Here is a 14,222-nt window from a genome sequence, read left to right on the forward strand (position 1 = left end):
TAACAACAAGCAGAGGGGCAAAATCAAAAATGACAAGATCTTGAGGTGGAGAATCGAACTTTCCACCTACAATTATGAGATCTTGTACCGGCCCGGGAAGCTAAATGAACCCCCGGATGCGCTATCGCGTGGCACCTGCGCCAGCGCGCAGATCGATAGACTGCGGGCCCTCCACAATGACCTCTGCCACCCGGGGGGTCACCAGGTTCTTCCACTTCATCAAGGCCCGCAACCTGCCTTACTCTATTGAGGAGGTCAGGACCATGACCAGGAACTGCCAAGTCTGCGCTGAGTGCAAACCGCACTTTTATAGACCAGACAGGGCCCACCTGATAAAAGCCACTCGCCCCTTCGAGCGCCTGAGCGTTGATTTTAAAGGGCCTCTCCCCTCCTCCGACCGCAATGTGTACTTCCTCAATATTATTGATGAGTACTCCCGTTTCCCGTTCGCCATCCCCTGCCCGGACATGACCAGTGCCACGGTCATTAAATGTCTGAACGACCTCTTCACCCTGTTCGGTTTCCCCAGCTATATCCATAGCGACCGGGGCTCATCGTTTATGAGCGACGAACTCCGTCAGTACCTGCTAACTAGGGGTATTGCCACAAGCAGGACCACCAGTTACAACCCCCGGGGGAACGGACAGGTGGAAAGAGAAAATGCGACAGTTTGGAAGGCCGCCCTGCTAGCCTTAAAGCCTAGGGGCCTTCCAACCTCCCGCTGGCAGGATGTGCTCCCCGATGCGCTCCACTCTATTCGGTCACTGCTCTGCACTGCCACTAACGCCACCCCTCATGAGAAAATGTTTGTCTTCCCAAGGAAGTCCACATCGGGGACATCGCTACCGCCATGGCTGACGTCCCCAGGGCCGGTCCTACTGAGAAGACACGTGAGGACCCATAAAACGGACCCCCTGGTCGAGAGGGTCGACCTCCTCCACGCCAACCCCCAGTATGCTTACATTGCATACCCGGACGGGCGGGAGGACACAGTCTCCATAAGAGACCTTGCACCCTCGGGGGCCGCAGTAACCCACTACTCACTACCACCCCCCCCCCCCCCCCCCACGATCCAGTATCCAGCAGACGGCAGGCCTGGGCCCCGCGACCCGCTCGACATCTATGAGGACGACACGCCTGTGCCACAGCCTACGCAGGACTCGACGCCGGAAGCTCCACTACCCCTGCCGTTGCCACGCCGATCACAGCGGCAGACAAGACCTCCGGAGAGACTCCAATACACTAACTTTTAATACACTTCACCCTGCCGGACTCAATTTTAAACAAGGGGTGAATGTGGTAAACCACTGTTTGTATTCCACTGTGTACATGCCTGGACATGCCTCGGCTGACTCCTCCCACAAGTCCTAGCATAAAGGTGACTGCTCCCCAGCCCTTTGTATTTCTGGACCGGTCGACCACTCGAGGCAGACCTTCATTCTTTTGTTAATAAAAGCCTTTAGTTACTCTCTTAACTCTCAGTCTTTTATGAGTAATTGATAGCGCATCACATGGCTCGCAGATTTCAACCTCTTTCCTCCTCTTTCCACCGCACCCCCCCCCCCCCCCCCCCCCAAACCACTTTTACTCAAAGGCCACAACCCCCCTCCCCTCTGTACACAAAATCTGGGATCATCTTCAGAATGTTCCCATCAGTCTACTTCTATTAAGGGGATAAGAAATCCTTGAGGCTTACCTATTTTTGCAGGGGGATGGGGTGGTGTGGGGGTGGTTTTGTGCCCCAATCCAGTCTTCTAATTGACTTGTTTGGAGTGGGCATAGGATCTGCCCACTCAACAATTGCCAAAGGAGGCTCCCTGTGCCAGGCTGGAACCTTGCGTATCCAGGTACCATCTTAATAGCCAGCTTAATTGGCGCATTTCCACCAGACCCATGATTGGAAGGGCAACAGATTTTTGGCTCCTATCTTGGGAGAAAAGACTTTTATGGCAAGTGGGGTTTCCCAATAGATTTTTTGTGTAAACGCATTGACTATAATTTTCCTAACGGGACCAATTTCCTGATGATCTGACACATTTTCACTTGCTCTGCCGTACTGAATTAACTTACAATCCTTTTACTGGGTCTTGAATATGATTCCTACTGTACCTCCAAAGGCAGAAAGAATTTATCATGAGATCCATTTTGTACAGCCTGAAACTGTTGGTAGAGTTAATTTACAATTAGATTTGTATGAGCATAAGTATACATTTACAATATAACTAGGATGATTAAGGGTCCAGCCTCTCAGATTCTTCTTTTTAATTTTTTGAAATGGTGGACTCTTACTGCAGTACACAAGCAGCTGCTTACAAAATTCAGTGCATCAGATCATATATTGTACCTGTGACATAACTTTTTTAAGTCTTTAATTTCTTTGTAAAAGATAGTCTTGGTATCTTGCCACTTCGTTTTCCCACATCAGACTGATGGACAATAATGAAGGTTGTCAAAATATTTCATGAGATTAAAATACAACATTACAGGATATAAGGTGTAGACTGCTGAAATGGATCCTTTTAAATGTACAGTGGCCTAACTTGCAGAGTGGTTGCTGCGAAGTTGATACCTTGCAGTTAGCATTTTAAGCAAAAAGAGCCTGCATCTTGATTAATCTTGAGAATTCTGTGCCTCAAAAAGTCTGACAGCCATTTGATTTCCAAATCAAGTCCTCCTAAAAATGATTGAGTTGGATTTATCAAACTGGTATTTAGCCTCATATATTGATCATGGTTCAGTTTGATTTTGGAGGGCAACAAACCTGCAGAGTGGTCTTAAGTGGTGTACTTGGTTAAAATGCTGCCCTTTTAATCTCGAGACTTTGGGTTGAATCCAAGTTAGATTGATGAAATTGCAGTTTTCCCTTTGCTAGCTATAGGTCGCCTAATTGAAGCAATTCTGGGAAAGTCTTAGCCAGGCTTATGGGAAAGATTTCATAGCTTTAAAAACTACCTGTAACTTGCCACTAAATTGCCAGTCTCATTCAAAGAATTTTGAGTCCTGGCTTGCTCAGGATTTAAAGAGAACCTATTTTTGGATGATCTGGTATATTACAGTACTCATTCCAGAGCACCTAGTGATTGGTCACTCACTCCAAGGACAATCTTGCAAGCATAATGGGATAAATTGTTGTCTTTAGCACTTCTGGTGCAGACATGTACGTGTCAGGAGCGTGCATCAGGAATTTGCCCCACCCTTCCCTCTGCATAATTTTGTCTTTTTAATCAATGGGAAATTATGGGGTGCATGCCTGAATGATTATTTTTGAAAACTATTTGCATTTAAACAGTACATCTAAATTGCAATATTTATTTTTCTATTTGCATAGGAACTGTTCCAGTCATACTTTCTGTAACTCCTGGTAAGATCACAGCAGGTACTACTGATGCAGCAGAAGCTACTAGACTTCTGACCGAGAAACGACGAATAGCACGGGAACAGAGGGATCGGGAGGAAGAAGAAAAAAGAGAACAAGAGGAGAGAGAAAGGTACCTCATTATTTTGATGTAGGTTAGAGGTGTTGCTATCTTGAAATTTCAATAATTCACTCTCTAACCAATCCTCAGCCAAATTTTATCAAATGTGTGGGTCTCTGTTGTGGAGAAATCCAGCCTGCAATATTGCCCATTGCCAATAAGTCCCATTCACCCATCACCCCTATGCTTGCTGACCTACATTGGCTCCCAGTCCAGCAACACTACAATTTTAAAATTCTCATCCTTGTTTTCAAACCCCTCCATGGCGTCACCCCTCCCTATCTCTGTAGTCTCCTGTAAGCCTTCAAGATATCTGCGCTCCTCCAATTCTGACCTCTTGCGCATCCCTGAGTTTAATTGCTCCACCATTGGCAGCCGTGCCTTCAGCTGCCTAGGCACTAAGCTTTTGAATTCCCTCCCTAAACCTCTCCGCCTTTCCACCTCTCTCTTTCCACCTCTTAAGATGCTCCTTGAATCCTACCTCTTTGACCACACTTTTGGTCAGCTGTCCTAACATCTCCTTATGTGGCTCGGTGTCACTTTTTTTTTGATAACGCTCCTGTGAAGCGCTTTGGGTCATTTCACTATGTTAAAGGTGCTATATAAATGCAAGTTGTTCCTTTTTATAGTGCATACTAGGTAGAGTTATCTTCCCACTGATGGGATTATGTATTGGAGGTGTGTTGTATAAATTTGAATATTCCATTGCATTATGTTGTTTTAAAATTTAAATATTTAAAAGAATAGACAAGTTAAACTTGAGTAGCAATCTAGGAGAAAAACAGATTGAGGTGGGGAGAAATTGATAAGTACCTTACCAAGAAAAGAGATTTCATTTCTGCGCCCATCACAATGCCTCCAATCCTGGTGCAATTATTGAATTAAAAAGTAGTTAGTACCACTGGGATATGAGCCTTGAAAAGTAGTTTATTTTTAAAAAGCACAGTCAAAAAACTACCATTTCACGACCTGCTCATCATAATGGCAGTCAGCTTTGACAGACTGTCCGATGAGGCCTCTGAATGCACTTTTTTCCTGAAATCTTTCTAAACCATTTTTTGTTGGGACCCATTGTTTCTGGGTAAGTACTTCAATGAAAAATTTGATATTACGTACAATGACTCGATGAGTCTTTGAAACATGTCCTTATGGTGGCCCGTTGTTACTTCTGATTTCATTGGGGGTGGAGGAAGCTTCCAGCTGCAACACTAGCCAGCATAAAGTTGTGCTACGGCAACTCTTCTTAGGCAGTCCCTCGGAACCGAGGATGACTTGCTTCCACACTAAAAAAAAAAAAAGAGTTCTCAGGTGACTGAGTCCAATGCGGGACCTACAGTCTCTGTCACAGGTGGGACAGACGGTGGTTGAAGGGGCGGGTGGGTGGGGTGCTTGGGTTGATGTGCGTTCCTTGCGCTGCCTGCGCTTGGCTTCCACTTGCTCCCGGCGAAGAGACTCGAAGTGTTCGGCGCCTTCCCGGATGCTTCTCTTCCACTTTGTGCGGTTTTGGGCCAGGGATTCCCAGGTGTCGGTGGGGATGTTACACTTTTTCAAGGAGGCTTTGAGGGTGTCCTTGATGCGTTTCTTCTACCCACCTGGGGCTTTCTTGCTGTGCCGGAGCTCCAAGTAGAGCGCTTGTTTTGGGAGTCTCGTATCGGGCATGCGGACAATGTGACCCGTCCATCGGAGATGATAGAGTGTGGTCAAAACTTCGATGCTGGGGATGTTGGCCTGAGCCAGAACACTGACGTCGGTGCGCCTATCCTGCCAATGGATTTGCAGGATCTTGCGGAGGCAGCGTTGGTGGTACCTCTCCAGTGCTTGGAGGTGCCTGCTGTACATGGTCCATGTCTCTGAGGCATACAGCAGGGCAGGTATCACTGCTGCTCTGTAGACCATGAGCTTTGTGCCGGGCTTGAGGTCCTGGTCTTCAAACACACTCTTCCTCAGGCGACCGAAGGCTGCACTGGCACACTGAAGGCGGTGTTGGACTTCGTCGTCGACGTCTGCCCTTGTTGACAGTAGGCTCCCGAGGTATGGAAAGTGATCCACGTTGTCCAAGGCCTTGTCGTGGATTTTGATAATCGGGGCAATACTGTGTGGCGGGGGCAGGTTGGTAGAGGACCTTTGTCTTACGGATGTTTAGTGTAAGGCCCATGCTCTCGTACGCTTCGGTGAAGGTGTTGACAATGGTTTGGAGTTCGACCTCCAAGTGAGCGCAGACGCAAGCGTCGTCTGCATACTGTAATTAGACGACAGAGGATGGGACGACCTTGGATCTGGACTGGAGGCGACGGAGGTTGAACAGTTTCCCGTTTGTTCTGTAAATTAGCTCCACTCTAGTGGGGAGCTTACTGAGGGTGAGATGGAGCTTTGCAGCAAGGAAGATCGAGAAGAGCGTTGGTGCGATGACACAGCCTTGCTTGACCCCGGTTCGTACGTGAATTGGGTCTGTGGTGGAACGGTTAGTCAGGATCACGGCTTGCATGTTGTCGTGAAGCAGGTGGAGGATGGTGACAAACTTTTGAGGGCAGTCGAATTTGAGGAGGACACTCCATAATCCCTCACGGTTGACGGTGTCGAAGGCCTTTGTGAGATCAAAGAGGCCATGTACAGTGGTTGGTGCTGTTCCCTGCATTTCTCTTGTAATTCACGTGCGGTGAAGATCATGTCCATTGTGCAACTATATTTTAATTGAAGACCAGGAAATGTAAAAAAGTCGAACAGCCATATAAAGAACAATCATTGGATGGGAGCCTTCATCAAAATAGATCAAATTAAAAATTGCATCTGAATGTTCATTAGGTGAGTAGGTCCTAACCATATCAGTTTTGGTGGTAAATGACTGTGATTACAGTGTTCATTTTTAATGGGGAAATAATGCTTTAATACTGCAGGATAGGCTCCAAGAGTTGGAGCTATTTTCTTTAGCAAAATGCAGTCTTGGAGGGGATATGATTGAGTTTTATAAAAAGATGCTGGGATTAGATTCTCCAAGTGCATTGGTTATTTTAACATGCGTATCAAAACCTCAGGCAAAGAGCAAGGTTAGATATTGAGAAGAATTTCCTTTCATACAGTCATCGCCGAAGCATTCAATGAGCATGGATTCCCTACAGCTATTCAGAAGGGAATTGTACGGGTTTCCCAAGAGGTTAAAGAAGTTAAATTGTGGATTAGCTAGGATTAGAAGGATTTGTGGGATACTACAGTTTCCTGGAACTTTGTTTGATCACCTTTGAGTTGGAGAGGAACTTTCCAGAGCTTTTTCTAAATTGGCCTTGGGAGTTTTACCATCTCTCCCAGGAGCTTGAATCATTGAGGGGAATGAGTCAATGGTGTACCTAGCTTGCACCTCATCTGGATGGGGTGAGCTTGATGAATCAGATGGTCTTTTTCCACCCTTTTTGTGTGTGTTTGTATGCACTGTACATGTCCAGCATTTTGTTTTTATTTTCAGCATTCATACTTTTTTTAATGAAATACACACCAGGTCAGTCAACATTTGAAAGATAAATGTAGGCTGCTAAGCTTTGGGTGGGAAATTTTGTTAATTTTCAAAGAAGGATGCTTTAATTCTATAATCATCTTCAGAACACACATATATCCAAAGTGGTGAACTTTGTTTTGCATATGTCTGAACAAAATGTTTATGGATTGCTGTTAAATATAGGCAAATGAAAGAAGAAATGCTGCAACGAAAATCTGAAGAAAAAGCTCGTCGTGAAGGGGAAGCTCAGAGACTTGAAGAAGAAAGGAGACTTCAAGAAGAACAGCAAAAACTTGAAGAGGAGCGTCAACTTCTGGAGGAAAAAGCTCAAAAAGAGAGATATGAAATTGAGCGCTTGCAAAAGCAAGTGAGTGTTTTGTTTCTTACATCTGTATGTAACTGTACATTTTTTAATTATCACCTTTTGAAGTCCACGAATTATTACAGTTTTAACCACATTAACTTCTCGCAAAGAGAAGTAAATGCAATTAATTGAATGTTGACCATGATCAGTGAAGTGCTGATACTGTGGTCTTGGTCGAGTGGCAGTCGGGCCACTGGTCCTCCACATCGTTTGTGCAAGCAGTGAAATGAGCTGACCTTGCACTATAATGCAAGGTCAGCTCATTTAAACGTTGGTGCGGCATATGATTTCCAAGTGCATAAGGGCAGGAGGGAGGATGCTGTTTCAGATTCTGGAAGCTGCTGCTCTCTGAAAGCTGTCCTGAAAATTAAGAGGGGCAGCAACACCTCTCCACACAATGTGACAAAGGGATAGGACTGGGAGATACGACTCTGAACTTATCCACACCGCACACCATTAAGAGTACGTAAAAATTTAGGACCTCAATCTTTACTGTATGCTAAATATTTTGTTTTGGGATAAAGTTGTGTAAGATGAAGTAAAAAATAATTATGGACACCTTTACAGGCCTCTAATGTAGTACTCATCCAATCAGTCAGGCACCTGCCCCTTTGTTAAAGGATGCAAGTGGTTTGCTCCATCTTGACTGTTGGCTATAGGTGCCCCATTTATGTCACTCTTCAGGTCTAGCCCTTGTGTTTCGAAGTAGGTAACCAGCCATGGCCGCAGTGTCCTTTGTCCCCTCTCTCACCATGTAGTTTTCTTTTCTCTTCAATTAATAGTACCATAGATCGGCATAAAATGGATCCTGGCACCTGCCAGTGTAATAGACATCATTGTGTACGAGTCTGTACCTATGTTCACAGACAAGCTATGCATTCATGTAGTAAAAGCCCTTTCTGTTCATGAGGGTATGAGCCTGCTTGGCTGCATACATGCTATCATAATGCCTACACTGGGGAATCTAGCCAGATGGTAAAAGTGCAGAGCTCTCTTGTGTTGCTGCCTGTTTTCCTTCGGGAAGTAGATCAATTGAGAGTCCTGGGCAGACCAGGCATCTGTGACCTGTATGATGCAACTGTGCTTGCAGGTTGGGAGATTTGGCAAATATTTCCTGATGTTGCTTGGAAGGACCAGTAGTGAAAAAATTTGAAGACTGTAGTCATCTTGATGGCTACTGCCAGCCATTCTCCTCATTCGGTGGTATGCAGGTCTTGCTGCAATATTGTATGCAGTTGCCATGGCATCTCCCCATGAACATTTCTTGCACATCCACATATGATTTTGGTCTCTACTCTCTACCCCATGTAGATTCTTATTTTCCAAGGAGTTGGTGGCCTCTTTATTCCTCCTACCAAAATGCACCACCTCACACTTGTCTATATTGAAATTAATTTGCCATTTAGATGCCCATTCTACAAGTTGGTTGATGTCGTCTTGTATTTTGTTGCAGTCCTCCTCAGTATTAACTATACTCCCCAATTTGTTGTGATCTGCAAATTTTGATACTGTAAGAGCATAAGAACATATGAAATAGGAGCAGGAGTAGGCCATTCGCCCCTTCGAGCCTGCTCCGCCATTCAATAAGATCATGGCTGATCTTCTACCTCAACTCCATCTTCCCCCACGATCCCTTTATTCCCTTAATATCCAATTTGTACTTCAGAGTCCAAATTATTTATGTAAATAGTGAACAGCAGTCGTCCCGGCACCTATCCTTGTGGAGCACCACATCCCACCTTTTGCCAGTCTGGGTAACTACCTTTAACCCTTGGTCGCTGATTTCTGTTTTGTAGCCAGTTTGCTATCTATTGGCTTGGCTACCAACTAAACTGAATTTAAACTTTAGGTCAGGTGGCATTATCAACAACTAATTACATGCTCCCTAGACATTTATAGCGAGCAAATAAAATGGAGAAAAATAATTATTAGGATACCAGAAGCTAATACAGATATTCGAATGTACACTCGGCACCAAGTGTATTCGAACTGAGATGTGGTTGCATGATACACCCTTGGGCACCGAGCTGAGTTTAAAAAAAAAAAAGTACTGCAGAGTTAGGTCAGCATGTCTGTACCAACATCTGCCAAAGGCTTTAAATACTGGAAAAATCCAGCCCCAATTATCTTGGGTGTTGCTGATTTTTTGGTGCCAAAGATATACCAGCTTCATATAATCCTCGTGAATCAGTGACTTCAGTTGATACTTGGAACTTTCTAGGGCAGGAATACTTTTACACCCCTCATTGCTCAGAGCTTGTTGATGCTAATCGGCATAACAACATTGGCAGTACCAACTGCTGCTAATTCTATGCAAATCAAGGCCAGATTGTACACACTCCCTCCATTTTGGCAATTGACTATATACATGGGACCCCTCATCCTGAAATTGCAGTGGTGTTAAATTAATCCTGCCGCCTACTGGCACCTGCAATGTTCCAAGTTATACTCTGACAGAATGGTCGAAAAGCATAATTATCCCCTAAACCTTCCCAAAACATAACCCAAGAAATTATCCTGCAAAAAACCTAGTTTTGTACTCTGTTGTTCATTGTAGGGGATAGATAACCTCACTCTACCTGCATAAGCATAATTTCCTTTCGCTATTATCATTGGGAGCTCCCACATCAGCGTTCAGAATTGCTCTAAGGAGGAAGTTTTGAGGAAGCCGGAATCGAGCGTACAGCATGACCGAATTAACTCTTCAAACAAGGACATCAGCAACTTTTGAAATCAATTAAAAACTTTGGCCTTGATTTTTACGGGGGGCAGGAATGGTGCATGCAAGCCTGGTAACGGGCGGCACAGTCGGTGTGTTCGGGAATGTAGAAGTCTTGCCAATCTTAACGACATGGCCTCCTTTAAATAAAAGTTCCTGCCACTCATAGCCAGCTTCACTATCTAGCCGGCGGGCAGAAGCAGGAATTTGGCAGCAGAAGGCCGCTGACGGGGATTTAGAATCATAGAATAGTATAGCACGCAATTAGGCCCATCGCATCTGCGCCAGCTCTTTTGAAGCCCAATCCAGTTAGACCTGGTCCCCCGCTCTTTCTCCATATCCCTGCAATTTTTTCTCTAAGCATTTATCCAATTCTCCTTTGAAGTCTACTATTGAATCTGTATTCACCACTCCATCAGGCAGTGCATTCGAATCCTTATCACTCGATCGGGGATTGCCGGGGGGGGAGTGGGTGATCCAGCGTGATCAGGGGGAGGCTGAGGCTGGGAAGGCCTAATGGTTCCTGGTCTTTCTGGCCCGCCAGGAGTTCAAATAGAAGCAAATTTCTTAAACTTACCTTTCCTCTTCTGACCAGTCGGCTCTTCTTGCCATGGTTCTGTTGCCTGGCTGGAAGTTGATATCACATCACAGCGCTGATGAAGTCATTGGGCCGTGACTCTTGCATGTTATGTAGGCCTTTGCCTACATAACTGGTGCCTCGTCGATGGCCTGATTCGCCACCATTAATATTACGGCGTGTTGGAGGCAGCATCATGATTTTCAAGATTTTAACTCCTTGTCTGACTCGTATCTGCCTGTCTGAGTAGTGGGGTTAAAATCGAAGTCCATGATCCTTAACGGAACAGACCAGGGCAACACCACCAGCAAATGTCCAAAGAATCTGCTTTAGAAATTCCTTGTCCACGTAAAAATGATTGGGAATAGTTCTCCCATGCCTCATGGGAGAAGGATGAAGATGGTGGTCAAGTGTCCTTGGAGCAGAATCCTTTCTTTAGATCTTGCACTTACCATGTGGCCTCATCCCTTTGTAGCATGGTCACAAAGCTTTGGGCCATGTTAACAATATTTAGCCCTAAATAGATTGACCTTGGAGTCCAGAAAGACTCGACGGATCCATTATGTTGCACGTCGAGCTTCAAGGTTGTACTCCAGGCCATCTATCCCGACATGGTAAATCATTTCAGTAAATTGCCTTTAACAATGCTGTTAATTCGCTCGCCTCTTCCCCAGGCAAATAAAATCCTGCTGGAAATATGTGCTTCTCCTGAATCTTGCGCTTGCTGTGATTTCATGCACTATGTGGCAAGGGCCATTGGTATGGCATGTTGGCATCAGATTGCCAGTGTTTGCTCTCTGGACAAAATGCCTTGTACTGGTTTGGTGGCTGACTGGATTGTGTGGGATTCATTGTCAGCTATCCGCACTTGTAAGACCACTACTTACTGTACAGTATCACCACAGAACCAGATCACTGAGCTCCAAATCATTGCCAGTTATGTGACCCCCCTCCATATATCCTTCCCCAGAATGGGCAAGATCCAAAAGACTAGCTGGTCGCAGACAAAGTGTGATGCTGAACCCTTTCCATATCACTGCAAGTGTTCCCAATTTGGTTTTAAGTGTAATATCCCCTTTAGTACATTTTCTAAGAATTTCAGCTCTGATGGCAGGAGCCATTTTTGTAAATCACTGTGCCTGACAATTTTTGCAAACACTACCCCGAATCTATACATTTAGTGTTTTTTCCTCTTTTTCATTTTACCCTGCCTCCCTCCCCCACCCATTCAAATAGTTTCCCTTTCCTCACCAGTAAAGATTGGGCCTCGATCTTGAAGCTTAGTTGGTGATCACTGGGTGGACCGCATACTCTTCTACAGTTTTCCCCGCAGTTGATATTAATAACCAACTTGTCTGACTTGATAGGCAAGGGATTTGGGTTCAGCCCATCTGGTCCAACAGCTAATTGGCAGTAATGGCAATATGGCTAGCTTTGGAATACTTTCAGACCATAGTGTCAGCCGTAGACCAGTATTGCCCTTAATTCTTGGCATTTATTGCCCATGCCTAGTTGCCCTTGAGAAGGTATGAAGATTTAATACAACTGAGTGGCTTCCTAGGCTACTTCAGAGGGAAGTTAAGACTCAACCACGTTGGTGCAGGACTGGAGTCACTCGTAGACCAGACCTAAAGGACATTAATGAACCGGTTGACTTTTTACGGCATTCTGACAACTTCATGGTCATTTTTACTGATATTAGCTTTCTATTTCCAGACCTTTTTTTAATGAATTCAAATTCTCAAACTGCTGTGGTGGGGTTTGAAAATGTTCTCTGGTTTACCAGTCCAGTAACATAACCACTAGGCAACTGTATCCATCAACTCTGAATTGACTGTTTTAGGCCAATTGGGTCGACAACAGAGCAGCAAATGCTGTCATCACAGTCCACCCTCAAGTCATCCACCTGCGGTAGTTTGGCACATTTTCAGGAGTTTATTCAGTGATTGGCCTGCTTGCCTGTGCAGCTAACCATCAACTCCCATGTATCTGGGGAGGGCAAAGGCCGTATCAGCCAGAAGGCTGGGCAGTCTTTCCTCAGGGTTTCTGTGCGTCTTTCCTCGGATCCCACATGTAGTTCAAAAGATTGAGGCACTGAGCAAATTAATATTCTTTGTATTGAGTCCACAATCTTAGGTGTTCTCTCATTAATGCAATAAGGAAAGACAGCATAGTTTATGGGAGGAATCTGCATTCATAGTTGGACAGTAAAGGTCAACTGTTGCATCTGGACCTGGACAAATATGTCTGTTAGATCAGCACTGCACTCCCCGGTGATCGTAACAGAAAATAGTAAAAGCTTGAGCAGTGATATTCTATGTTGATTAGTCCTATCTCTTGTGATCGACATAGTCTGAATTTCCAGCTTCCATTTAATTTCAGTTTAAAACCTAGTTCCATTAAAGTTCATGTGGCTATTTTCAGGGACCATTTGCATTTGGATCATTGAGGGATCACCTATTATCTTTTATATAGGCTATTTTGTACAATTGTGTTTAATTAGCCCCCTTAATAGTTCCTAACAGCTTTGCATTTATTTTTGTACTACTTGTCCATGATTTTTGTGGGTTCTATCTCTGGTTGACCAGTTGAGAGTTTATAACCATATACCAAGATTGCTGATGACATTTGTTCAAATGATCAAATTGCTATGTTTGCAGAAAGAGGAAGATGCTCGTGCTCGAGAAGAAGCTGAGAAGCTGAGAATAGAACGTGAAAAGCACTTTCAAAAAGAAGAACAGGAGCGTATGGAAAGGAAGAAGGTAAAATGCCACTTTTATTTTTTTTAAACGCTTCTTTGTTTGCATTCCTGGTCTCTTGAAGACCCTCAGTCATGGTGGGGTTTTAGTTCAATTGCTGGCTACTCTTCCTTGACTCTCAGAAGTGGCCATTTTTCATAAGCCTAAAGATGAATATCAGCAAAGATACTCAACAATAAGACATGAGACATTCACACCTGACATCCACTCACTTGCAGTTTACTGCGAGAGTTGCTGAACAGCACTTAGAAATGGCAACCCTAATTTAATGTTTTTTCCCCCCTTTACCTGAGTTGCTGAAGGAAATTTGCTGTATTTGGGATGATAATTTATATGGTTGAGTTCCACACTGAATAGTGCATTTGCCAATTAAACTATTACAAGAACAGTCACCTATTTTGTATGGATTAGGTAATAAATAATATGGCAAAACACTGCGCAAGCCACTTTTGCAGTGTTTTTGTGCCTATCAAGTAATGTGAGTAATTGGACAATTGCAGGAAGACATGGAAGGGTATTCGAGCCATGGAAGAGATACAGATGTGATTCATTCTTTATTATTTGTTTATGGGATGTGGGCATCGCTGGCAAGGCAAGCATTTATTGGCCATCCCTAATTGCCCTTGAGAAGGTGGGCTTGAATCACTGCAGTCGTTGTGGCAAAGATACTCCCATAGTGATGTTAGGGAGGGAGTTCCAGGATTTTGAACCAGCGGCGATGAAGGAAAGGCGATATATTTCCAATTTCCACTACAATTATGCTAGAAATGAGATGTAATTATGAAAAAAGACTTTAAAATGGGAGGTATTTTCACTGGAACAGAAAAGGTTAAGGAGATC

General features: G+C 44.4%; 1 protein-coding gene across 12 annotated transcripts in view; it reads left to right on the forward strand.

Annotated features, from left to right (window-relative positions):
• map7b (microtubule-associated protein 7b) overlaps window positions 1–14,222 on the forward strand; it is a 144,738-nt gene that overhangs the window by 116,951 nt on the left and 13,565 nt on the right. For all 12 annotated transcript variants that reach the window (XM_085997525.1, XM_085997515.1, XM_085997518.1 and 9 more), the window contains 3 exons: window positions 3,329–3,488; window positions 7,147–7,330; window positions 13,284–13,385. In XM_085997525.1, the coding sequence (XP_085853651.1) occupies window positions 3,329–3,488; window positions 7,147–7,330; window positions 13,284–13,385 (446 nt within the window). The remainder of the gene's footprint in view (window positions 1–3,328; window positions 3,489–7,146; window positions 7,331–13,283; window positions 13,386–14,222) is intronic.

Source organism: Somniosus microcephalus, chromosome 9 (genome assembly GCF_052327205.1).
Source record: "Somniosus microcephalus isolate GS21.2 chromosome 9, FLI_Smic_1.0, whole genome shotgun sequence".
NCBI classification, from domain to species: domain Eukaryota; kingdom Metazoa; phylum Chordata; class Chondrichthyes; order Squaliformes; family Somniosidae; genus Somniosus; species Somniosus microcephalus.